This window comes from Herpailurus yagouaroundi, unplaced genomic scaffold, assembly GCF_014898765.1.
Source record: "Herpailurus yagouaroundi ecotype Mexico unplaced genomic scaffold, PumYag 222, whole genome shotgun sequence".
Classification (NCBI taxonomy): Eukaryota; Metazoa; Chordata; class Mammalia; order Carnivora; family Felidae; genus Herpailurus; species Herpailurus yagouaroundi.
Window position 1 is genome coordinate 7,002,712 of NW_024412453.1, and position 23,573 is coordinate 7,026,284.

Below are 23,573 nucleotides of genomic sequence, written 5' to 3' on the forward strand. Positions count from 1 at the left end.
TAATTATGCCTGTCTTATAGATAAGGAAACCAAGGCATGGGAGTAGTTAAATGACCCGCCCAAGGTCATACCGGTAACTGGCGGAGCAGAGATTTGAACTCAGTCTCACCTTGGAGCCCATTGTGCTATTCTGCTGATTGATGCTGTGGGGGAAGGTAGTATTGCTTCTGCCTAGAGGCAGTATTCAGAAGAGAGGCAATGCTTACCTGGGCTTTGCAGGGTATGTAGGAGTTGGACAGCTGGAGGACAGGAGCAGGAGTCACCTGAGGACTGGGGACTGAACAGCTTGAAACCCAGAGTTAATGTGGCTTTGATGCCAAGGGCAGACCGCAGGCTGAAATGGGCTTGTAAATGGGGTTCAGCCCTGGGATCCAGGACCAGCAACATGATGTGTAAAATCATGCAAAATGAAAATGCAGAGCCTTTTATTCAAAAAGCATTAAGAATTTGAAGACGGCAGCAACATAAGCGATCATTGCCGCTGGGGCAGGACTGGGCAGTGGGGTAATTACAAGGCCAGGAGGCCTTGCATGGTCGCGAGGAGGGGACCAGGCAGCAAGGGCCCTATGCAACAGGACAGTGGTTTAGGATGCTAGGATCAGCAAGGCATCTTCACCCCCAGGGATCAGGGGTCAAAAAAGCAAAGATACTAATGTTTTGAGAGCAGCCCAGAGCACATCAATCTTCAGACACCCATGAGCCTGGAGCTCGGGGTGTTTTCTTTGGCACAACCTCCCAAGACAATTTATTTTTATCAATAAAACTTGGAAACTCTTGAGCCAAGCAGTCCACAGGGGCAGGAGCTGATTCCTGGAGTGTATGCCCCTCTTCCCCTCCCTTGTAAGGTGGAAGGCCAAGGCCACAATCATGGTCAGGCCACATCTTTGTTGTAAAAGAGAAGAGGCAGGAGAGGCTGAAAACAAAGATGGAAAATGAGGAGGTTATAATGCGAAAGGAGAGCATCTGGGGATCTGGACGCTGGGTATACTGCGTCCTGACTCTTGCCTCAGATCGGAATTAGGCTCAGGACCACCTGCCAAGGTGACTTCCCATGCTCAGATTTTCTCTCCTCCTTCTTGCTCTGATCAGAAGCTAGCCCCTTCAGCCCAGATGATGTCTGTCAAGCATTCTGAGGTTAGCCTGATTGAAGTAATTCATACTAAGGTGTAAATGACTGAGTAGTTTGGTTCATTTGGTCCCTGGTTACATTTCCAAAGAGCCTGCCAAGGCGAGTCAAGACTCCCACATATATGGAAGAGCCCTTGGATGGAGAGGGCTTCACTCTGGTCACTCTGGGTTTCACTCTGTCTTTTCCACATTCCATCCTCTCTTCTCACTTACCAAAATAAAAAGGCAACGGGCAAACAGCAGCTGTGGCATCGAAGAGACCCACACCAGGACCTCACTTCTTCTCCATTACCTCTTTGTGTGATAGCAGGAGCAGTCACGATCTCCAACAATTCCTTCAACCTCTCTGAGCCTCAGTTTCCCCAGGGGCGTGATGGGGATCATCAGTGAGTCTTCCGTTAGGTTGTTGGGAGGTTTATGAAAAGCTTCGTGAGCCCAGTGCCTAGCAGAGTGTAGGCCTTCAACAAACATCAATCCCTTTTCCTGGGCCCCTCTTTTGGCCTTAGTGCTAAGGCAAGTCCCCCGAGCGTTGGGCCTGTCTTATGGAATGACCGGGCAAAATGCAGTAGAAAGAGTCCTGATGACATCGGCATCAGAGACCTGACTGTGCCCTTGCCTCGCTGTGTGACCTAGGGCAAGCTGCTTACGCACTCTGGGCCAGAGTTCTGCTTCTGTAATAACCAGGAAGTGTATGTCGTACCCTCAGGATGAGGGGAGGGAAGGTAAAGGAGACAACGCATGTGAAACGGTGAGCACAGGGCTTCTACTCCTAAAAAAGTCAACTCTCTCCGTAAAATTTGTTTGTTTGTTTGTTTGGACTCTCTTTCCCCCTGAAGAAAGGGGCATAATGACTTCACGGCTCCCCATTCACAAAGTGCCTCTGAGGCCACATGAAATAATGTGGCCATTGGGAAGAGGGAGAGGGCTGTACTGAGGCTGGCTTGAGGATGTGTCCTCATACCTGGAGATCAGACGCTTGATGTCTGGACGTCGGGCCCCAGGGCGCTAGGTCCGGAAATTCAGCGCACGTGTTTCTTTTTTAGCCCCGAGAAAAGTTGTCAGCGGGTCCTTGGCAGGGCAAATTCATTTCTTTCTTTCCTAATTAGGAAAAAAAAAAAAAGAGCAGGGACCGAACTAGTGCTGTGGCACTGGTTCAGCATGTACAGCCTTGAGCTGACCTCGCGGTAGACGCATTCTTTTCCAGACTTAACAAAAATGCTCTCTTGTGTTTCAGAATATTCAGCGAGCTCAGAAAATCAGAGTCTAGGCAAATAAGGGAAAGTCAAGAGAAGAAAACCAGAGGGGAGGACAAGAAGGGACGAAAGTTTTGGTTGAGGCCCTGTCTTTCCAATTAACTAGAAAAAATGGGAGAGTTAGAGGCAGTATCTGGAAACCTCAGATTAAACAGTCCCACTATGATGATCCTTGGTGGCCAAGAGAGGCAGGTGGTTTGAAAAAGCCATTTGATTAAAAAAAAAAAATCTGCTCATTTTCTAGAAGTTCTCTTTTGAAAAAACAAACAATGCTCTGCCCATCTGAATGTATCAGTCATTTACACTTTAGTGTGAATTACTTCAACCAGGTTCATTCTTTGATGTTTGACTCCGATCATTAGCTAGCCACCTTACAATCAGAGTGGGCTTCACCAGAGGATAAAGTGGCTTATATCTGCCCAACAGCTGGTAAGATAACCTGTAAGGGAAGCTTCTAAATCTTTGACTTTAGGTTCTGGTGCTGTGAGAGGTACCTATTTCCTTCCTGGAAGGCTGCCCGTTGCCTGATCTTTCTATTGGTAACAAAGCTAGTGATGTCTTAGAAGTAGATGATTTGCAGAGAAACTATTCTGTGTGGTTCTATAATGGCGGGTTCGTGTCATTAGGCACGTGTCGAAACCCATAGAGTGCACAACACCAAGAGCGAACTCTGGTGAACTCTGGACTCTGGGTGATGGCTCTGTCAGTGTATTCGTTGATTCTAGCAAGCGTAACGTTCTGGTGGGGGACGTTGGTGGTGACGGAGTCTGTGCACCTCGAGCTCCAGGGGGATAGAGGAACTCAGTATTCTTTATGCTCTGTTGTTTCTGGGTTCAGGTCATGATTCATGGTCTGTGGGTTTGAGTCCCTTGTTGGCCTCTGTGCTGACAGAGAGAAGCCTGCTGGGGATTCTCTCTCTTTCCCTCTCTTTCTGCCCCTACCCCTTCTTGCACCCTCTCTCAAAATAAATAAAGAAACTTAAAAAAAAAAATAGAGGAGGGGCGCCTGGGTGGCTCAGTCGGTTGAGCGCCGACTTCGGCTCAGGTCAAGATCTCGCGGTCCGTGAGTTCGAGCCCCGCGTCGGGCTCTGTGCTGACAGCTCAGAGCCTGGAGCCTGTTTCAGGTTCTGTGTCTCCCTCTCTCTGACCCTCCCCCGTTCATGCTCTATCTCTCTCTGTCCCAAAAATAAATAAACGTTAAAAAAAAATTAAAAAAAAAAATAGAGGAGTCCAAATAAACCTAAGTTTGGACCTTGGTGGGAAAACTCAGTTTTTCTCTTTCTGTCTTGCCATCTGAATTCTTTCTTGCATCCTCTCAGGAGTAGATGGAGCGAGTGGCCAGTGTTTGAGGCCCGGCCCAGCTCCGTCCCGGTGGCACGACCCTGGGCAAGCCTCCCTGGTAAATGACCCAGAGCTGCAGAAAGATACCCGCAGAGCACCGGGGGCAGTGATTTCCAGCGGCTCACTTCCCGTGTCTTTCAGAGGCGAGTCTGGAGCCGGGAAGACGGAAAACACCAAGAAGGTCATCCAGTACCTGGCCGTGGTGGCCTCCTCCCACAAGGGCAAGAAGGACACAAGCATCACGGTGAGTGCAGCACCCCTCCGTGGTTGTGGTCGTGACCTAGCACACGGGTCTCTGGGCTCTGGTGAGAGGGCCAGGCCCATATTTACCGGCCCCTTGCCCCAGCAACTCACAAGGGTGGTCTTTTCCCACCCGGGTCTTTTTCCACGCCCTTAGGGCCTGGCTGCTTCCTCGCCTCAGCCAGGATCATCGTCCTGAGGGTCCTGTTCCATGAGACGGGACGAGCCCTCTCCTGCCACCGCAGGACCCTTGCTTCACCTCAGGGCTTCCCAGGACTGGGAACTGCCATCTTGGACCAGTCCGTTCTCTGCTGTGGGGCTGCCTTAGGCGCTGTAGGACTTTGAGCAGCCTCCTGGCCTCTCCCCACATGAGGCTGTCCCAGGTGGTGACAACCGAAAACCTCTGCAGGCATCCCCAGGTGCCCCTGATTGAGAACCACTGCTGTAAACTCCCTAGAGCTGAGACGCACCTGTCCCTCTTCCACGTGCCCCTTTGGGACCCCAGGGCCTGGGAATACCAGCATCACCCAGCTCTGGGCTTTGGTCCAGCTCAGTTGCCTGAGTATCAGCTGGGTGGCGGGCATCGTGGGATGGGGTCTGGTGCTGAGTCCGAGCGATGCTGTCATTCTAACCCACCGGGCTTCTAGACACTTGGGGAGGAGAGAGACTGTCAAATAACCATGCAGATAAACCCACGCTGCCGCAGTCTGGGGGCTCGGAAGGAAAAGAAGAGTAGGTTTCTGGAATCCTCCCTTCCTCGGCCCGTCCCTCTCCTCCTCTGTCTTAGCGCTGACTCATCTGTCCCACAAGAGGGGACACTCAGTGGGGCGCTCTGTCTCAAGGTCTAGGGCCGGGGAGATGGCAGAGTGGATGCTTCAGGACAGCTTTGGGGGGGGCCCCGGTTCCTGCCATTCCGGGTCTTGCTCTCCAGCCCTCGCAGGTGACTCAGTCACAGGGACAGCTGGCCCGGAGGCACTGGGGGAGCAGGCACGGGCGCTGGAACCCTGCGGGAGACTCAGGGTCCTGCCTTTCCCCGCTGTCTCCGGCGCAGCGTGTAGGAACCTAGAACCCCGCAGCTAAGTTTACCTGGCAGTTAAACGTTGCTTCCTGCCATCTTTCCCCCCCCTGTAATCGTAATTTGACATAAGAAATAATAACGCTTAATAACTGGTCCTTACCAGGTGCCTACGATGTGCCAGACGCTTTGTTTTCTGTGCGCGCAAACGCGTCTCAGATGCGTCTCATTGATAACAACATTTTAAAGAGCCCCCCTCGGCCCCAGCAGTTACAAAGCCTTTTGCGATGTCTCAGTCGCTAAGAAATGTTAAAAGGGAGCAAGCAATACCGAAAGGCCACGGAATCAAAGGAAAGCCTCTGCTTCCCTAGTTATCTCGGGGAATCCAGGCTGTCTGGTGGGGGCGGGAGGGGGCGGGGAATGGAAATCCTAATTCTCCAGACCCCGACGCGCGTGTGATTGAAATAACACTGACGTTTCTTTTATACTGTATCGTTCAACCACAGCAAGGCCCATCTTTTGCCTACGTGAGTAACTGAGAGTGTTTTCCTGGTGTGGACGAGAGGCACAGAGTGTATTAGGCCTGCATGCTCCTGACGCACCCACTGAGTCCCGTAGCTGATGGTAGAAGGGGCCCTCGAGTTTCCCAGCCCAGACCCAGCTCCCCGGAGTGCAGTCCTGCGGCGGTCGGATGCCAGGGTGTGGTGTGGGGGCCCGTATACCAGCCGCAGGACCCCCGTCGGAATGCCCCAGGGTGTCCTCCAGCCAGAAACGGATGTCCCCAGTTCCGAACGTATCTCCTCGCCCTTCCCATGAACGCATCTGCCACCGGTTCCCCTGACTGGACCGCCCCAGAAGCGTCTGTCCCATCTGGTTGAGCGTTTCAGGACTGCCTGTCCCTAAAGCTTCCCTGGCTTGATTGTCAGTTAATGGCCCTGCTGTGGCATGCCTTCCTCCCTCCTCCCTAAATTTCTTCCCTGAGCCCTGCCCCCCACGCACCAGTGTGCCCTTGTGCATGTGTGTGCAGTGTGTGTCTGTCTTTGCATGCTCGTTGCTTGACCCGAGGCTCCAGAGCCGGGAGACTCGGGGTTTGCGATGCCCTGGCTTTGGTGGCACGGTAAGGCCCCAGCTACGCGACGCACGACAGGGTCCTGCGTGGGCCTCTGCAGATATAAACTCATCTCTAACGCAGAGCCTGGGGGGGCTGACGTATGGGTCCCATTCTGGAAGAGACCCTCAGAAGCCCTAGCATGTGCTAGGATCACCCTGAGCCCTTAGTTAGCTCCTGGGAGGCAACGGCATGGGTGGATCAGAAGGACAATTGGGATTCTTGTTTGGGATCTGCTCCTGGGTGACCTTGGCCAAGTCACTTAACTTCTCTGAGCCACAGTCTCATCATCCATACCATGAATGGATTGGATCAGACCCCCATGTTTAAAGCCCCCCTGAGAAGGATCTTTTGGTCCCACCAGCTGGATTTCCCATTCTAGAAAGGGAATCTTTCTCGGTGGATATTGGGACCCCAAGTTTGGGTTGACAGGAGTAATCCCTTTAGTTTTCTTCCCACCAGCCAAGGAGAGCCCCGTGCTCTCCTCGTACGTGTCCGCGGGTCCGCTCAGATGGGTTCATCTCTGGGAGCTGCAGAGAGCACGTGGAGAAATTAACACTGTCCCCTTTAGGGACAGCTTACCCATGATGCCCTCCCCGTGTACAGCAGCCCAGGGAGAGAGCTGTGTGCTCCTTTCCCCCTCTAGAACCATTCCTGGCTTCTCTTTAGCCCTGGCCTGCTGGCCTGAGCAAAGGGGCTGGGAGCACAGCAGAGGGAACGAGGAAAAAACCCTCAGAACCCAGCCTTTCCCCGGGGGAGACCTGGGGGAGGAGCTTGGACGGGAGGCCACTGGACCAGTCTGCAACTGTCGTGTTTTGGGGCTAGGCAAAAGCAGCTCATCGCTTTCCCGGCATGCGTTATCTCGTTGGCCCTTTCCCGCCATGATTAATCACATGACCGCGTTTGTGCACAGGAGACCCCCTCAGAAAGGGCCGGTGGGCTGTGTACAGTCTCAGCTGCATTTAACCTGATGAATGAAGCTCAGGCAACCTGCTTTGAAGCTTTTTCCTGCCAGTCAGTTAAAAGTATTCCCCGCAGGTTTTGTATTCTCTGTTTGTCTTTCGTAAAAGACTTCAGGCAACTCGTCCTGAGAAAAGAAAAATTGCAACTTAAAAAAACAAATCACACTAAAACCGTCAGGAGAGGGATTGTAGTGGTTTAGCTTGAAGACAGATGCTTGTTAAACATGAGCAGTAGCAGGACCGCAGTGGACAGCAGGGCAGGTTGTGCACTGCACAACTCCAAGGAGCAGAATTCATTACGATATAAATGACATCCCCAACATTGTGCAGCGGTTCTGAGTGAAATGGCATTGTATAGATAAGCAAGCCCTGGTCAAAAAGTGGCCTTGCTAGGGATCCGGTGTCCTAGCTATCAGGGAGCCCAGCCAGTTGCTTCTCTCCTGAAATCCTTGAGCAAACCTGGACTTGGGCATTGGAGTCTCAAACAGCGTAGGCTATAGGATAGGAGAGAACCTGTAGATTAAGGGCAGAGTTTGGGGACAACATCCGTCTAGGGCAGAACTGTCAGTGCCTGGGTTACTTTCTCCATTAACTAGATGTGGGTAACTTTTAGGGTGAGCTGGAGAAGCAGCTTCTACAAGCAAACCCGATTCTGGAGGCTTTTGGCAACGCGAAGACGGTCAAGAACGACAACTCTTCACGGTTTGTAAGTAGCAAAACTCCTGTGGCGTCCTCCCCTGCCCGAGAATGCAGAGTCTGTGCATGCAGGGGGCCCGCGACGGAAGGGGTGGAGGGCGCACATCACAACAGCACGTTGTTCCGTATCTTCGGTCCAGCCTCAACCTTCCGGTGCCGCAAGGAAGGGCTCCTGCCACACATCCCCTCATTCGTTCATTCGTTCGTTCGCTCTTCACTCAACGGTTAGCCAGTGAGCATCTGTTGTATACTAGGCACCTGTTAGGCGTTTGACGTTTATTCAGTAGACGTTTACTGGGCACCTAGGAGGTGCTGGACGCTTAACCCAGTGCTCATTCAAAACGCAAATTGGACACCCACAGTGTCCAGACACGTACATCCTTCAGCAAGTATTTATTAGGCGCCTACTGTATACAGTCACTCGTATGCTTTTACGGGCACCATTCTCTTTTGTTTTCTCAGTGGCTCGGTTACTTATTAGGCACCCACTGTGTACTAAGATGCTGCACTAGGCTCACAAGATTGTAGCAAGCAGTGCAGAAGCTGCTCCAGCCTTCATGAAGTTTGTGGTCTAGTTGGGGAGCTGAGAGTCCCCGCCACCTTCCCACAGATGCGTCCCTGGGCTCCAAGGGTCTCCCTTTCTCCCTTGAGCCTAAGGAGGGGGCAGGAGAACCCTGAGAGTGGGTGGTCAATGACATGAAGACATGGCCCACATGTCCCAAAGAGGAGGATTGATTCCCAGCTGGATGAACTTGACCCTGGTGGGTTGTGACTGAGCCAGCATGCTTCTGGGGTGGGGGCAGGGAGGGAGCCCTCCAGCCACCGGCTGCCCCAAAACTTGCCTTCTCCTTACTTATGGTTCTACCTCTCAGGAGCAGTATCCCATTGGGCAGGTCGTACTACCTTGCCCAGCCTCAGTTTTCCCACCTTGACAATGGGGATAACCAGAGCCACCTGGGTGGCTCAGTCGCTTAAGTGTCCGACTTGAGCTCGGGTCATAATCTCACGGTTCGCGAGTTTGCGCCCGACATCGGGCTCTCTGCTGTCAGCGTGCAGCCTGCTTCGGATCCTCTGTCCCCTTCTCTCTCTGCCCGTCCCCCACTTGCACGCACGCTCTCTCAAAAATTTAAAAAAAATTTTAAATGAATAAACAAACGGGGGTTGCCATGACTGGCCGAGGGCCAGTGCAAGAGCCAGATGAAATTGATTTCACATCGCGAGGCCTGGATCCTCCCCCAGCTCAGCTGGTGGTAGTTCCTTCCGACATGCTGACCTGTGAGACTCTTGAGTGTTTGCAAGAAACCTCTCTCTGTCCCCCCACTCCCACCCCCAAATGCTCCCCGACACGTCTCCACTTGCCTGCAGGGTGGGGGGTGAGGAGCTGAGGCTGGGGAGCCCCCCGTGAACCGTGTTCTCCTGTTGGCAGGGCAAATTCATCCGCATCAACTTCGATGTCACTGGTTACATCGTGGGAGCCAACATCGAGACGTGTATCCTCTGCTGAGCCTGGGCCACGCGGGACCCGCCCCGTAACCCACCTCCTGCCCTAGAGCCTGAGAGGCCCAAGAAAGGTGGCAGAGCGGCCCCTCCGTCTCCAGGCTCTCGGGCTCCTTCCAGAACAAATCTGCCTGGGGTTGTTGTGGTCCCACAAATGCGGACCCCGGTTGTGAGCCCCAAACAGCTTGCCTTTGATTCTGGGTTGACCTCTCCTTAGCTGAGTCACCTTGGGCCAGTTACTCGACCTCTCTGTGCCTCGTCAGTGGAGTGGGGGTGATAACACTGCCTGCCTCTCAGAGGGATTGTGAGAATGAATTAACTCATGGACAGAGGGGCAGAGTGAGGCCGGTTGAGGATTGGCTTTTGCGTGATCGTGCCTTCGTCCTCCTTGAGCCGCAGACCCCTGGTGCTGCTTAGGGAGCTGGTCTGTGACCGGTGTCCAGCCCAGAGGTAGGAAAAAGTGGAGGAACAATCTGCCCCCAAGGAGAGAATCTGGTTGGCAGAGCGGAGCCCCTTGGAAATGCCTGGACTCAGGGACCAAGTCTATGGTCCAGTGACGGATCCCCTGAGAAGCATGGCAGGTGCCTCTCAGGCCCAAGGACGTTGTATTTTTATTGCTGCTTGTGGAGCATTTGCTTGGCTCCTGGGACCCTGGGGAATGTTCTAGTTGCATTTTGGTGCCCTGGATGAGGGGGGGTTTTGGAGTGGCTCCGGTCTCCGTCCATTCTCAACTCTGCCTCATTTGCTGTGGGGCTTGGGGCAAGTCACTTGACCTCTCTGAGCCTCATTAAAAAAAAATTTTTTTTTAATGTTTATTTACTTTTGAGGGACACATAGAGAGAGAGAGAGAGAGAGCAAGTGAGCCCGAAGCAGGCTTCAGGCTCTGAGCTGTCAGCACAGAGCCTGATGCAGGACCCGAACTCCCAAACCATGAGATCATGACCTGAGCCAAAGTCGGACGCTTACCCGACTGAGCCACCCAGGTGCCCCTCTGAGCCTCACTTTTGCCACCAGTGAAAGGGGGGTGATAACAGCACCTACCTATGGGGCGGCTCTTAAATTGTCATTTAAATGAAATGACCCGCGTGGCCCTTGGCCCAGGGCTTGGCCGGAAGTGAACGTCCGTGGCTGTCACATCATCGCTCTCTTGGGTCATTTTCCATTTTAATCCACTCAGACATTTCCCCCCCAGAAAATCAGTATTCGTCTGGCCTACAATGTCTGTATTCATCTAGGGAGGCATCCACAGCCAGTGGGAGCTCCTTGAAGTCACACGTGAGAACCAGACTCCGTATCACTGTATTAAAATCAGCAAAACCCTAACCACTAAAGAACAGAGGGCCACGCATTTCTGCTCTGTGCCCCCCAGACCCCCTGGATTAGATGGTGTCCTCTCCCCTGCTCTGCTGTGTCAGGCCATGAAGAGTGGTTTTGCCTCACGAGGCCTCTTCTAATATAGGTCCACAGATTCTAAAACCCAGAAACTTCTGGAAACCAAAACTCAGCTGGTGGTAAAACCCGCCGAGCACACACGAGGCTCTTTGTAGTCTCTTTGTTCCCTGTAGGAGAACAATGACATCTTTGGCTGCAGGACTATCAGTGGGCTCCCTCAGAGCCATTGAGAACCTTCTAGAATGTTCGTAGTATGTCCACAGTGGTCTGTCCACAAATCTAGAAACTTCTGAAACTGTTGGGAAAAGAGATTGTAGACCTTGTGGTACTTTTTTTTTTTTTTTTTTTTTGGGACAGAGAGAGACAGAGCATGAACGGGGGAGGGGCAGAGAGAGAGGGAGACACAGAATCGGAAACAGGCTCCAGGCTCTGAGCCATCAGCCCAGAGCCTGACGCGGGGCTCGAACTCACGGACCGCGAGATCGTGACCTGGCTGAAGTCGGACGCTCAACCGACTGCGCCACCCAGGTGCCCCATCTTGTGGTATTTTTATAACCGCTAACCTTACGCAGGGATTGCTGTGGGAGGCGGCGGGGCACCGGCCTGGGCCCTGGGCTCACTGGGTGTCCTGCAAGTCTGGCCCGGCTCTGGGAGCTGCCCCGAGCTTCCACGGGGCTGCGGATGAGCAGGAGCTGGGCACTGGCGGGCCGGTGGAGCTCGGATTCTTGAGGCTTTACAGGCACCGCTTCCCGTTGGTTCGGTGGGAAGCGGGCCCCGGGCCTCCAGCCAGCCCAGCCACGCTGACACCCGGTGCCCTTTCTGGGCTGAGATGCCCCCTCTCGGGGGGAAGAAGAAGAAGATTCTGTCTTACGGTCTGTTCTCCGGTCCCTTCACACATGCTTCTCAGCTGTTCGTTTCTGGTGTTGGTGGCAAATCCTGGGCAGAGGCCCCGTCCCTCAGCTTCCGCCCTTCGGGTCAGGGACCGGGACGGTGTGCTCCCTGCGTCGCCTGCTCGACACACAGACCTCCCGGTGCTTCCCGGGCCTGCTGACCTGGAATTCCGGGGGTGGGCCGGCGACCCGGGTGTTTGCGGGCCTTCTAAGGCCGCACAGGTGGCATTGGGCTCAGGAGGGAGAGGCAATTGCCGGCCGGTTTTAGGGCTCCGGGAGGGCCTGCCCCACGGTCCTGCAACATCACACTTAAGGAGGAGAGATCTACCCGGTGCAACCGCCCAGCCACCCGTGTGCCCTCCGCCACCCTCCGGGACCCCCGTGGTCTCCCTGCCCCTACACAGGGCAACAGGCCCTCCTTTCCTTCATTAGGGCTGTGTTCACGTTCCCTTTCCCCAGGCTCGTTGAGCCCCAGCCCCTTGGCCAGGGTGGTTTTGGCCACCCACACATGGCTTTGCCACCTGCTAGCTGTGTGCTCTCGGAAAACGACCTCCTTCCCTGAGCCTCCGTTTCCCTATATTGAAAATGCAAATAATATTTGCCTTTACGTCCCACGATAGTTGGTGAGGCTTAAAAGAGCCCACCCCCCCTCCCTCAGTTGGTGAGACAGGGAGGGGGAGGAAGGTTGGGTTCCCGAAAGGAGACACTCTGTGGTATCCCCGGAATTCTTAACTCCTCCCAAACCAGATCTGCTGGAGAAGTCTCGGGCCATTCGCCAAGCCAGAGACGAGAGGACGTTCCACATCTTTTACTACCTGATTGCTGGAGCGAAGGACAAGATGAAAAGTAAGTGACCTGTGAGGATGCATCACTGTGGGGAGGGGGGGGGGAGCCAGTGGGGGGTGGGGTTCAGCCCTTCCCATGGGCAATACGTAAACCAGTGGGCATAGCTGTGTTACTATAAAACTTTATTTACAAAGTAGGCAGTATGCCATAGTTTGTTCACCTCTGTGGTAGGAAAAAGTATTTTTACGGAGGTATAACTAACATATAACATGTTACTTCCAGGTATACAACGTGATGATTCTATATTTGTAGATACTGCAAAATGGTCACCACAGTACGTGTGGTTAACATCTGTCAATGGTAGGGGAGATACTTTTCCCATAAATGGAATATACTGTATATCAGATTCCAGTAGGAAATTGCATGTATGTCTGAACTTACCGCAATTTGCTAACCAACCCCCCCCCCTTTTTTTTGCATATGCTTAAAAGAATATGCAAACCACATACCTGAAAAAAAGGAATCTACCAGTGAATATATAGGTACATAGTGCAGTCTAAATCCTAGTAATAATTTTAAGACTGAAATGTTATGAAGACAATCCAGACTTTGCTTCCCATCGGTTTTGTGGCCCAGGGTTCGTCCTTTTGCTTAAGAAAATCGCCAACAAAGATGTGTGTGCTGGTACCTTTGTTGTGATGAGGCGTATTTCAAGGTTCAGCCGCTGGGGGAAAGTGGGGAGGTGCCAAACATATGCGGTACCTTGGAAATTAGATTAATTGTCAGTTACAGTGTGGGACCTTATGAGGTGGCTTAGGGAGAATGAGCCAGTTTTGTGCTCTGTCCCTAGTCTTTAAGGCTAACTACTGAAATTCTTACGGGCCATTTTTATTCTTGATGATAGATCTGGAAAACGGTGGGGCTTTTAGAGAAGATCAGATATCTGGCAATTTACCCATAGTCTGCGAAATGAAATCTTGGCAAAGACCCAGAGCCTTGTGACTTTAATCAGGCATCACGGCTAATCCACAGGCTGGAGTTATCTGGTGTCTTGGGTCACTTTAACATCAGGCACCTTCCAAGTGACTTGACCCATAAAAGACATTTCTTTAGAAAGAAAAGCATCTCGTTGACTTTCCTCCAAAAATATTCAACCAAATCCAGCCTCATTAAAGATTGATCTGGAAGAGGACGCTTGATGTGCCAGAGGGTGTCCTAAAAGCAAAGAGCACAAGGAAAAGGGAAGCAGTTATAAATTTGGGGAGGGAAAGGGGAAGAGAGAGCTGAGTAGCAACAACTAAGTGTAACCACAGAATATACTCTACAGAGAACAATGTTTCATGATAAACAATGTTTCATGATAGGAACCAGGAGTCGCCACAAGGGGTCGCCACAAATGTTTTTGCTAAAGGGCCACATGGTTTTTGCTAAAGGACGGTATGGTTTCTGTTGCAGCAACTCAAATCTGCCTGCCACTGTTACGTAAAAGCAGCCATAGAAAATTGACAAGGAAATGAGAGTGGCTGTGTTCCAATAAAACTTTATTTACAAAAACAACCAGCAGACTAGATTTGACAAGCTCTGATATCAACTTATGTAGCGACTTGACTGGAAATAGTTGGAGGTAGGGGGAGGTGGTGTGAGAGAGCTAAATCTTTATCCACCATTATAGAGGGGTCAGTAGGTAAGATCTCATCTTGAAATATCCAGAAATAGCCTATTATACGTGATATGGAAACATAACATTATAACTTATATAAGCCCATGTAATATAGGACATGTTATGTAGTGTATACAAATGTATGTTACATGTGATTAAATTAAAGCTATTATGTAGAGATCGTGGTAAGTGCCAGAAGAAACAGCCCAAAGAGTTAAAAGCAGTGCTATAGGGTAAGGTAGGAATTGGAAGAAAGGCAGACAGGGAATGGTGTTTTTATTATAAACCTTTTGGTAGTAGTTGATTTTTAAAATTCATGGGAATTAGCGATTTGATAAATTTATTTATTTTTCATTTTTTTTAAACACTTACTTATTTTTGAGACAGAGACAGAGCATGAACAGGGGAGGGTCAGAGAGAGAGGGAGACACAGAATCCGAAACAGGCTCCAGGCTCTGAGCTGTCAGCACAGAGCCTGACGCGGGGCTCGAACTCAGACCGTGAGATCATGGCCTGAGCCTAAGTCGGACGTTTAACCGACTGAGCCACCCAGGCGCCCCAGCGATTTGATAAATTTTCACAAATAGATGGATAAGGATTGATCTTGCTTTTCAGGCAGCATTGTTCCTAACGGCAGGGTGTTCTTGGGCAATTGAGATAAAGGTGTGCCTTCCTCCAGCTAGCTGCAAGCCTGTGTCAAGGGACATGGCTTAGCAAGGGGAGCCAACACTGGGTTTTAGCTTCCAGGCACCCTGGAGCAGTGCACAACCTATACCACTGTATTAGGCCAGTGATGGTTGGTGAGGCCTTCTGTGTCATGGAACCAGAAGGAAGGTTTTAAACCGTCCACGGCTCGGGACAGGTTCCTGCCTCATGTTCAAAGTCCATCCTCCTGACCACCACCCCATCTTCCTCTCCTTCCAGATGACTTGCTTTTGGAGGGCTTCAACAACTACACATTCCTCTCCAATGGCTTTGTGCCCATCCCAGCTGCCCAGGATGACGAGATGTTCCAGGAAACCCTGGAAGCCATGGCGATCATGGGCTTCAGTGATGAGGAGCAGCTGTGTAAGTCTTCATGCCTTCAGGCTGGGTGCCGGCAAGGAGGCCGGGATTCATGCCCTCTGGGCCACTAACATTAGTTAGAGAGCCTTCCCTGGTAAGGACAGATTTCTGCTTGCTGAATTCTGCTCCGCCCCTCCCCACCCCCACCCGCCAGACACCCTCAAAAAAAAAAAAAAAGAAGAAGAAGAAGGAAAGTGAACATTACCTTAAGGTAGCTTATTGGTGTTTTAGAAAAGTGGCTTCATATGTTAGGGTTTTTTCAGTTACAAATGACCCAAATTGGCTTAAGCGAAAAGGAAAATGATCTCACAGAGCTGGAAAGTTCAGGGATATGGGTTTCAGGTACAAGGAGTTCGATGGGCTCAAAGAGTGTCTCTGGAACCTGGTCTCTCAGCAGTATTGTCTTTAGGTAGGCTGCAGTTTCTTGGGGACAGAATGGCTGCTGTAGCGCCAGCCCTTACATCCCTTGGGTTTATGTCCAGCAGGAAAGAACAGATTGGAATCCCTGCCTGAGTCCCTGAATGGAGTAGGCTGATATTTCTTAGGTGCATATTCCTGAGTTATTCACAATGATCGGGGTTATGGAAAACTCTGAGAGGCTTATGTTATGGTCTCTACTCCATTTTGGAGCTGGAAACAGAGAGGTTGTTGGTCTCGTCAAGAACACATGGGCAGAGGATAGGCGGGGAGTGGGGGGCATATCTGAGGCAGTGGGTTTACTTGTTCTCTTCCTGGAAAGGCAGTTCTGGGGATAGGCCAGTACCGATCAATGTCACCAGCCCGTGACCAAGAAGCACATTTGGTTCTGAGATCAAGAAAGCCCAGAGAGATAATCTTGGTTTCCACACTGGGCTTTAAGAAATTCTTTGCCTTCTGGGTTAGACGTGCCCCAGTGTTCAAGGTTAATCTCTTTTGGGAACACCAGGACATGGTTGTGGAAAATGTTTCTTCCTTCCCACGCCCACACCCCTTTGGAGCCCCAGAATAGTGCTAGGGTTGCTGCGATGCAGCATAGAGGGAGGAACGGCTTCCCCAGAGGTAACTGGGGGCCCAGAAAAAAAGACTCCGTGGGTCAGTTGACAAATGGGTGGTGGTTGTGGATTTTGGCCAGAGCCCCACATCAGAACCCAATATTAACAGCATCCCTTCCTGAATGGCATGGGCTCTCCCAGAATGATTCATTTTATTTGGGACACGAGTCCTTTTTACTTCTGATCTTGGCTTTGGAAAAAAAAAAACAAAACAAAACTACACACATGAACAGCTAACGATTAAATACTTGCTGTATGCCAGACATTTGCGAAAGCCTCTTTTCAAAAAAAGGTACCAAGGTGTCCAGTTTTAAATAATAAAAAAAAAAATGAAACGATCAAACTAAAACTTTGACCAATGAAGATTTACTCAATTATCGATAATTGGGCCTTAAGAAAGAAATCGATAGGGTCTTCTAAATTGTTTTAGAACAGTATTGACTCATATGGAAATGGTTCTAATACATTTAAAGTGAAGATGTCAGGTGACACAGCAGTAGAAGTGCTTTATATGCATTATTTAGTATTTTTTTTTAATTTTAATGTTGATTTATTTTTGAGAGAGACAGAGACAGAGTGTGAACAGGGGAGGGGCAGAGAGAGGGAGACACAGAATCCGAAACAGGCTCCAGGCTCTAAGCTATCAGCCCAGAGCCCGACACGGGGCTCAAACTCACAACCCATGAGGTCATGACCTGAGCCAAAGTCGGATGCTTAACCGACTGAGCCACCCAGGCGCCCCCATTATTTAGTATTGAAAGAACCCCACGATGTGGCCACTGTTATCCCCAGTTTGCAGATGAGGAAACTGAGGCACAGAGAAGTGAAGGAACTTGCCCAAGGACACACAGCTGGAAGAGCTAGGACTCCCTCTGGGGCCTCAGGGACTCCCAAGCCCCACTGTGTGGTCCTCTGTGCTCTGTTTTTGTCTGTGGGGATGTGGTTTTTGTCCTTTAAACCCTTCCAAAAATCCCTGCCAGAACCAAGGTATGGGAATTGAGGCTAGAAGGAGCCCGGTGTGTTCTGAAACGTGGACTCGTGGCATTACTAGTCACGTGGAATCCCACTGCAGGATGTTTTGCTTTCTCTGATCCTTTCAGCTCTCCTGATGACTTTCAAGGAAGAGAGTAGCAGATCGGCACCCACTAAGTCCTCAGCCCCTCTCTGGTACTGGCTAATGTCCCCTTTCACCCCGGAGAGCAGACTCCAGGCCTGGCATCTTGCTGGAATTTGATAATATTATTCCCTTCCCTGTATTTATTTTTATAGTTGCCATCTATTTATGGCAAGGGAAGTTGATTTGTTTTTAATGTTTTTATTTATTTTCAAGAGCGAGCATGAGCGGGGGAGGGGCAGACACAGAATCGGAAGCAGGCGCCAGGCTCTGAGCTGTCAGCACAGAGTCCGATGCGGGGCTTGAACTCACGCGCCGTGAGATTATGACCTGAGCTGAAGTTTGGACGCTTGACCGACTGAGCCACCCAGGTGCCCCAAGGAAAGCTGATTTTGCATTTGTGAAATCATTTCCTAGTAAACTGCAGGAAAGAGAAGTAAATGAATGATTAGAAAAATGCACAGCAGCCCCAGTTAGAACGCCAGAGCTGCTCCCAATGCCCCACCGAGAAGCTGAAGGACAATGGGGCTGGGCGGGGGGGATCAGTGCAAGCCCTGGAGCCTCGTGGGGCCCCAGGAACCACCCCCTCTGGTTCCTGGAGCTCTTGTGAGGGACAAGTACTTGCCTAGGCCACACAGAGAGTTAGCAGCAGTAGAGGACTGGAACCATCATAACATCCCAGCAACTGATGTTTCTTGGGTACTGACCGCGTTGAGGCGCTTTGCATTTACTCCACATGACGATCCTAGGAGGTGGATGTTTTGATCGGCCTTCAAATGGTGAAACAGGGGCCCAGAGAGGCTGATACCTGACTTGAGGTCACACAGCCAGTAAGACTAGGGCCAGGATACGAACCCCCTGGCAGCTAGCTCCGGCACCCAGACAGACCCTCCCAGGGACTGTCTAGATCCATTTCCCAGATGTCCTCATTTGTAAGTGACTCCACTTCCAGGTCCCAGCCATATTATCATTGGCTGACAATTATTGTGCACAGTGTAGATTTCTGTAGCCCTATACTGCTTGAACTTTGTCCGAAACAACAATTTCTGTACAATCACTAATTGTATGTCCTTACTATTTCTAGTAAGTTAGAATAAATGCCTAAGGATCCAGACTTTTGGAAAGTTTTGCCCGTCACCTAGAACCATCCGTTCTGGGTACCCTTGGCAGTGCTTAGGCCTCGTGTTAGAAAACCCTCTTTCTTATTCTTCCGTAAATAACGGCGGTAAGTCCGTTCGCTGTGGCTACTCGAACAAATAACCACAGACCTGGTGGCTTCAAACAACAGAAACTGATTTTCTCACGGCTCTGGAGGCCACAAGCCCAAAGTCACAGTGTTGGCACAGCTTGCTCCTTCCGGAGGCTGTCAAAGAAAACCCACCCCGTGCCTGCTTCCAACTGGGCGGGTCCTCTCCTCTTCTGCTACCAGGACACCTGTCATTGGATTTGGAGCCCACCAGGTTCATCCAAAATGATCTCACCTGAGATCCTTGACTTAGTTACCTCTGCAGGGTTCTTCTTTCTGTGGAAGTTCACGTTCCCAGCTTCCGGCTGGACATATCTTCTGGGGTACAAGCCACTGTAGGTGGCTGTTCAGTAACCACTGGGCCAGGCTCCTTGCTTGCCTCCACCGTCTGGACAGAAACTTCTTGAAGCACATGCTCCAGTTTGCAGACGGGGAAACTGAGGCTCAGCACGATGCAGCTGGGGTTTTCTAACTCCAGAGTGCCTGGTTTCACTCACTGCCCCAGACCGCCAGCCCTCGCCGCCCTTGCGTTTGGTGTAGCCCCTTCCAGCCACTTTGGTGCCCACTGGTACTCTTTCGGATGGTTCAGTTCCTGTGGCCTGAGTATGGTGGCCATTCTTCCATTTCTGTGATCCCATTATCGGTACCAGAAAAAGCAGCGCGATGGGGCCTGAGCCCACAGGGAGGGATCGACCTACACAGGCTTCAAAGTTGTTGTAAGTTGGCTCCCAGCATTTAAACATGAGTAGGTTTCACATTAAGAATCTGGGTTTCCATCCGCTTTGGATACATCGGCCTGGGAGCAGCACTGGACTTGCTGCATGACTGGAGTCCAGCTGTACCCCTTCAGGTGGGGTTGTGGCTCCCATGCGTCCCCACAGTCCCCTTCAGTTTGCTTTATTCATTTAGACCAGTGGTTCTTAATCTGCGGAGGTTGGCCTCCTAGGGGGCATTTTTTGTTCTCAGAACTCAGAAGAGGGAACGCTACTGACACCTAGTGGTGGGAGACCAGGCGTGCTGCTGAACATCCTACAGACAGGCACAGGGCAGCCCCATGAGTGATTTATCTGGCCCCCAGTTTCAATAGTGCCAAGGTTGAGAACCCTGAGTTAGACGGATTCCCTGGGCTCTGGGGTCACTTCAGCAATTCTTAGTTTAAACTTCGAGTTCAGAAACTGTTAGTATAGCGGGGCGCCCCGGTGGCTCAGTCGGGTAAGCATCCTACTCTTGATTTTGGCTCAGGTCGTGGTCTTGTATTTTGTGAGATCAAGCCCTGCATGGGGCTCTCTGCTGGCAGTGTGGATGGAGCCTGCATGGGATTCTCTCTCCCCTCTCTCTGTGCCCCTCCCCCACTCTTTCTCTCTCTCAAATACATAAACATTGAAAAAAACTATTAGCATAGCACCCAATAGTTTACAAAGCCCGTTTAGTATAGTTTTTTTAATGTTTGTATTAATTAGTGATCTCTCTTTCCATCCATCCATCCATCCATCCATCCATCCATCTGCCCATCATTTAGTCCATCCATTTGTCAATCCATTGATCAACCCATCAGTGTATTGATCCATCCATTGATTTATTTATCCATTGTTTACTCCATTTTCCATCCTTCCTTCCATCCTGCACCCCCCATGCATCTTCCCTGTCTCTCCATGTGTATCTGGACCCTTAAGTAGGCTTTGAGAATGCAGAGACGATAGGACAGCCCCCCATTCGCCAGTAACTCATGGTCTTGAGGGGATTTCAGACATAGGCACCATTTTAATAGTAACATGGGCTGAGTACGGAGTCAGAAGGGCTCCAAGGGTCTGGGGACACATTATTTTGTCTGGAGACACCTGGCTGTCAAGTGGGAAAAAATTTCCCCCTTCTCAATCCTCGCATGAGCATCTTGTATACTTAGCCAGACTACATTGAGAAGCACGGGGATTGTTGCTTTGTTTTGTTGGTTTTTAAATAACTCTTAGTGACATACAATTTACATTTAGAAAATCATGTATATCATAGGTGCACAGTTTGATTAACCTTTATGGACTGAATACACCTGTACTGCTAGTAATCATTTTAACTAAGAGAACACCAACAGAGCCCCAAAGCTTCCCCATAGCCCTTCTAGTAGATTCCACCCAATGAAGGATAACCATCATCCTGACTTCTAACACCATAGTTTTCCCTGTTCTTGAACTTTCTGTAAGTGGACTTACATAGTTACTTTATTGTTTGCCTTTGGCATCTTTTGTTCTGCATCTGTGAGATACAACAGTTTTGTTGTTTATGGTGGTAACTCATTCATTCTTCTTGCTGTATAGTGGGGATTGACAAACATTTTCTGTAAAGGGTCACGTAAGTAAATACTTTAGCATTTGTGGGCCATTTGATCTCTGTTGCAACTGTTCAGCTCTGCCCTTGGAGCAGCCAACAGCTATTGACAATACGTAAATGAATCATTATGGCTGTGTTCCAATAAAACTTTATTGACAACAACAAGCAGTGGGCCAGAGTTGGTCCATCGGCTGTAGTGTGCCAGCCCCTGCTTCACGGTGTTCCTTTGAGCACAAGATTGTCAGCAAGCATCTGAACATATTCTGGTACCCCCAGCCAGGTTTTCTACCCTGTTAGCATGGTATTAGATTAGTTTGCCTCTTTCCTAGACTTAGGAGCTCAGAACTGAGTCTTCTTTCGAGAAAGATGTAGGCTGACTCTAAGGTCCCCAATAACTTGTAGATTCTAAACCTCCACGGCCCCTCGGTGTTGAGGTCTATGCCTTATCTTCTCTTCTGTCCTCATCCAGCCATACTGAAGGTGGTGTCGTCCGTCCTGCAGCTTGGAAATATTGTCTTCAAGAAGGAAAGAAACACAGACCAAGCATCAATGCCGGATAACACAGGTGCTTGCTGCCTTGTCCCAATAACTGACAACGTCTGTGGTGGGAAGGAGCGTTTGGTTGTTTTTTGGATACGGTTATTAACAAGAACTAAACTAAGTTATTTTCGCTGACTTCTGTCCGAGACTTTTTACTGCTGAAGATCCTACAGTGGGAAGTTCTTGAATCAGAGTGTGGGCGAGGAAAGCTAATAGTTTTAGATCACACAGGATCCTTAGGGACCATCAGTTCTATAACCCCCTGTTTGTTAATTTTGTTAAGCAAATATTTTTGGGCCTGCACCATAGCCAGGCGCTGGGATTCATCGGCAAACTAGACAGGAACAGCCCCATTCCTCACGTGGGGGACACAGACCCCAAGTTTCTCCGCAGTTAGAGTTGCCAGATAAAATAGAAGATACCCAGGTAAATTCAAGTTTCAGATGCTCAGCCAACATTTTTTATTATAAAATGTATCACTCTATAATATATTGTATGTCCCATGCAGTGTGTGGGACCTAAGTATAATTTTTAAATGTTGGTTGTTTCTCTGAAATAAAGGCTTAACTAGGCATCCTGGTTTGTTTGCTTTTTTCTCAATATGCCAGCCCTACCTGCTAATACCTGCACTGTTTTGTGTTATGGAAAGGTTGCTTGGTTATCTATCCCCCGTGCTTGTTGGTGGCTGAGCCAAATGGATAGCAAGTTCCTGGCTTGTCTACCTGTTGTCTGAACATGCCCCACACAGACTATATACTGCGTTGTTTTTGAAGCTCCCCGGAGCTTACCCTCCACAGGCCCTGCCAGTGGTTTCTGGTGTCACACACTCCGAAATATGGCGAGTTAAAGGTCTCCTCCCACCCAGGAGACAACTTCAGGGAAAGACAAACCAAAAAAAAAAACTAAACAAACAAAACCAAAAAAAACAAAAAACACACCCCTTGCAAAGACAGGGAAAAAAATCCTAAAACCACACCGCGGATCGTCCACCACGCATAGGCAAGCCATCAGACAAGAGTAGCCTTCGTGTTGAGCAAACAGTAATGGTGGATGATGATTTTCTTTTGAGGATGAGTTTTAAGAGAAGAAATACATGAATATTACAAGAATCCACCATCCAGAAGTGGCATTTGTGAATATGTTCTAATGCTGCCTGGTCGTTAACCTGAAACAATGTAACCCACGTTGACATCCCAGTCACCTCCTTGTCTCCCGGCAACCACAGCTGTATGTTACTATGTCCCCTTCCAGTTGTATTTTAGGCTTTTCACACACATGTATCTAAACCATATATAGTGTTGCTTTGTGAGTGTGATTTTAATGTACATAAGTGATTTCACCTGGGAGTCAGCATTCTGCAACTTGTTTTTCTCTCTGCTCACCCTTGTCTGGATCAGGGTTTTTCAACAGTAGCGCCCCCTGGTGTGACAATCAAAAATATCTCCAGACATTGCCCGATGTCCCCTGGGGGCAAAATTATCCCCAGTTGAGAAAGAGAGTCGTTCCTTTTAACTGCTGTTTGGTATTCATGGTACATTTTCTCGCTCCCATATTAATGGACATTTAAGTAGTTTCCGGTATTTTCCACCACACATAATGATGCACTGCATATCTTGGCGTAGTGGGACACATTTATTGATAGTTGACCATGTGCCAGGCACTTTACGTGCCTTCCCTCTTTTCATCTCATTGACAACCCAACAAGGTACCAAATGGTTGTGTCTTTATGAACTGAGAAAAGCAAGACTCTAGGAAGTTAAATAGCTTTTCCCAAAGCACATGGCCCCATCCCACCCCATCATTGCCACTTAGCAAAACATTGGGGATGAGGTCACCAATGACAGCAGTTTTCAGGACCCTTTCATGCTATGTTCACTACGTCATGCTCCATTTCTCAAAAAGTACCAATTGCATACACAGATCACAAGTATCCCAGGTGATGTGCCTTCGTTCCTAAGCCTTCTCTTTGGTAATACACTTAATATGCTTTTTTTTCTCCATCCAGCTGCTCAGAAAGTTTGCCACCTCATGGGAATTAATGTGACAGATTTCACCAGATCTATCCTGACCCCACGTATCAAGGTTGGGCGGGATGTAGTACAGAAAGCTCAAACAAAAGAGCAGGTAATGATGCATTTGCTGTTTGTTTTTGTGTGTGACATTTATTCCTGAGCTTGCATATTTTTCCGCAGACTCTTCCATCCATCTGTTCATCCATCTATTCTTTCACCCATCCATGCTTCCTTACTTCCATCTCTCCATCCATCCATCCATCAATCCATCCATCT

At 49.8% G+C, this 23,573-nt stretch overlaps 1 protein-coding gene across 1 annotated transcript in view; it reads left to right on the plus strand.

The window, feature by feature from the left end:
* MYH11 (myosin heavy chain 11) overlaps window positions 1–23,573 on the plus strand; it is a 127,721-nt gene that overhangs the window by 61,299 nt on the left and 42,849 nt on the right. The window contains exons 5-12 of the mRNA XM_040459627.1: window positions 3,863–3,965; window positions 5,483–5,503; window positions 7,660–7,752; window positions 9,169–9,232; window positions 12,269–12,367; window positions 14,892–15,035; window positions 21,215–21,310; window positions 23,291–23,426. Of these exons, the coding sequence (XP_040315561.1) occupies window positions 3,863–3,965; window positions 5,483–5,503; window positions 7,660–7,752; window positions 9,169–9,232; window positions 12,269–12,367; window positions 14,892–15,035; window positions 21,215–21,310; window positions 23,291–23,426 (756 nt within the window). The remainder of the gene's footprint in view (window positions 1–3,862; window positions 3,966–5,482; window positions 5,504–7,659; window positions 7,753–9,168; window positions 9,233–12,268; window positions 12,368–14,891; window positions 15,036–21,214; window positions 21,311–23,290; window positions 23,427–23,573) is intronic.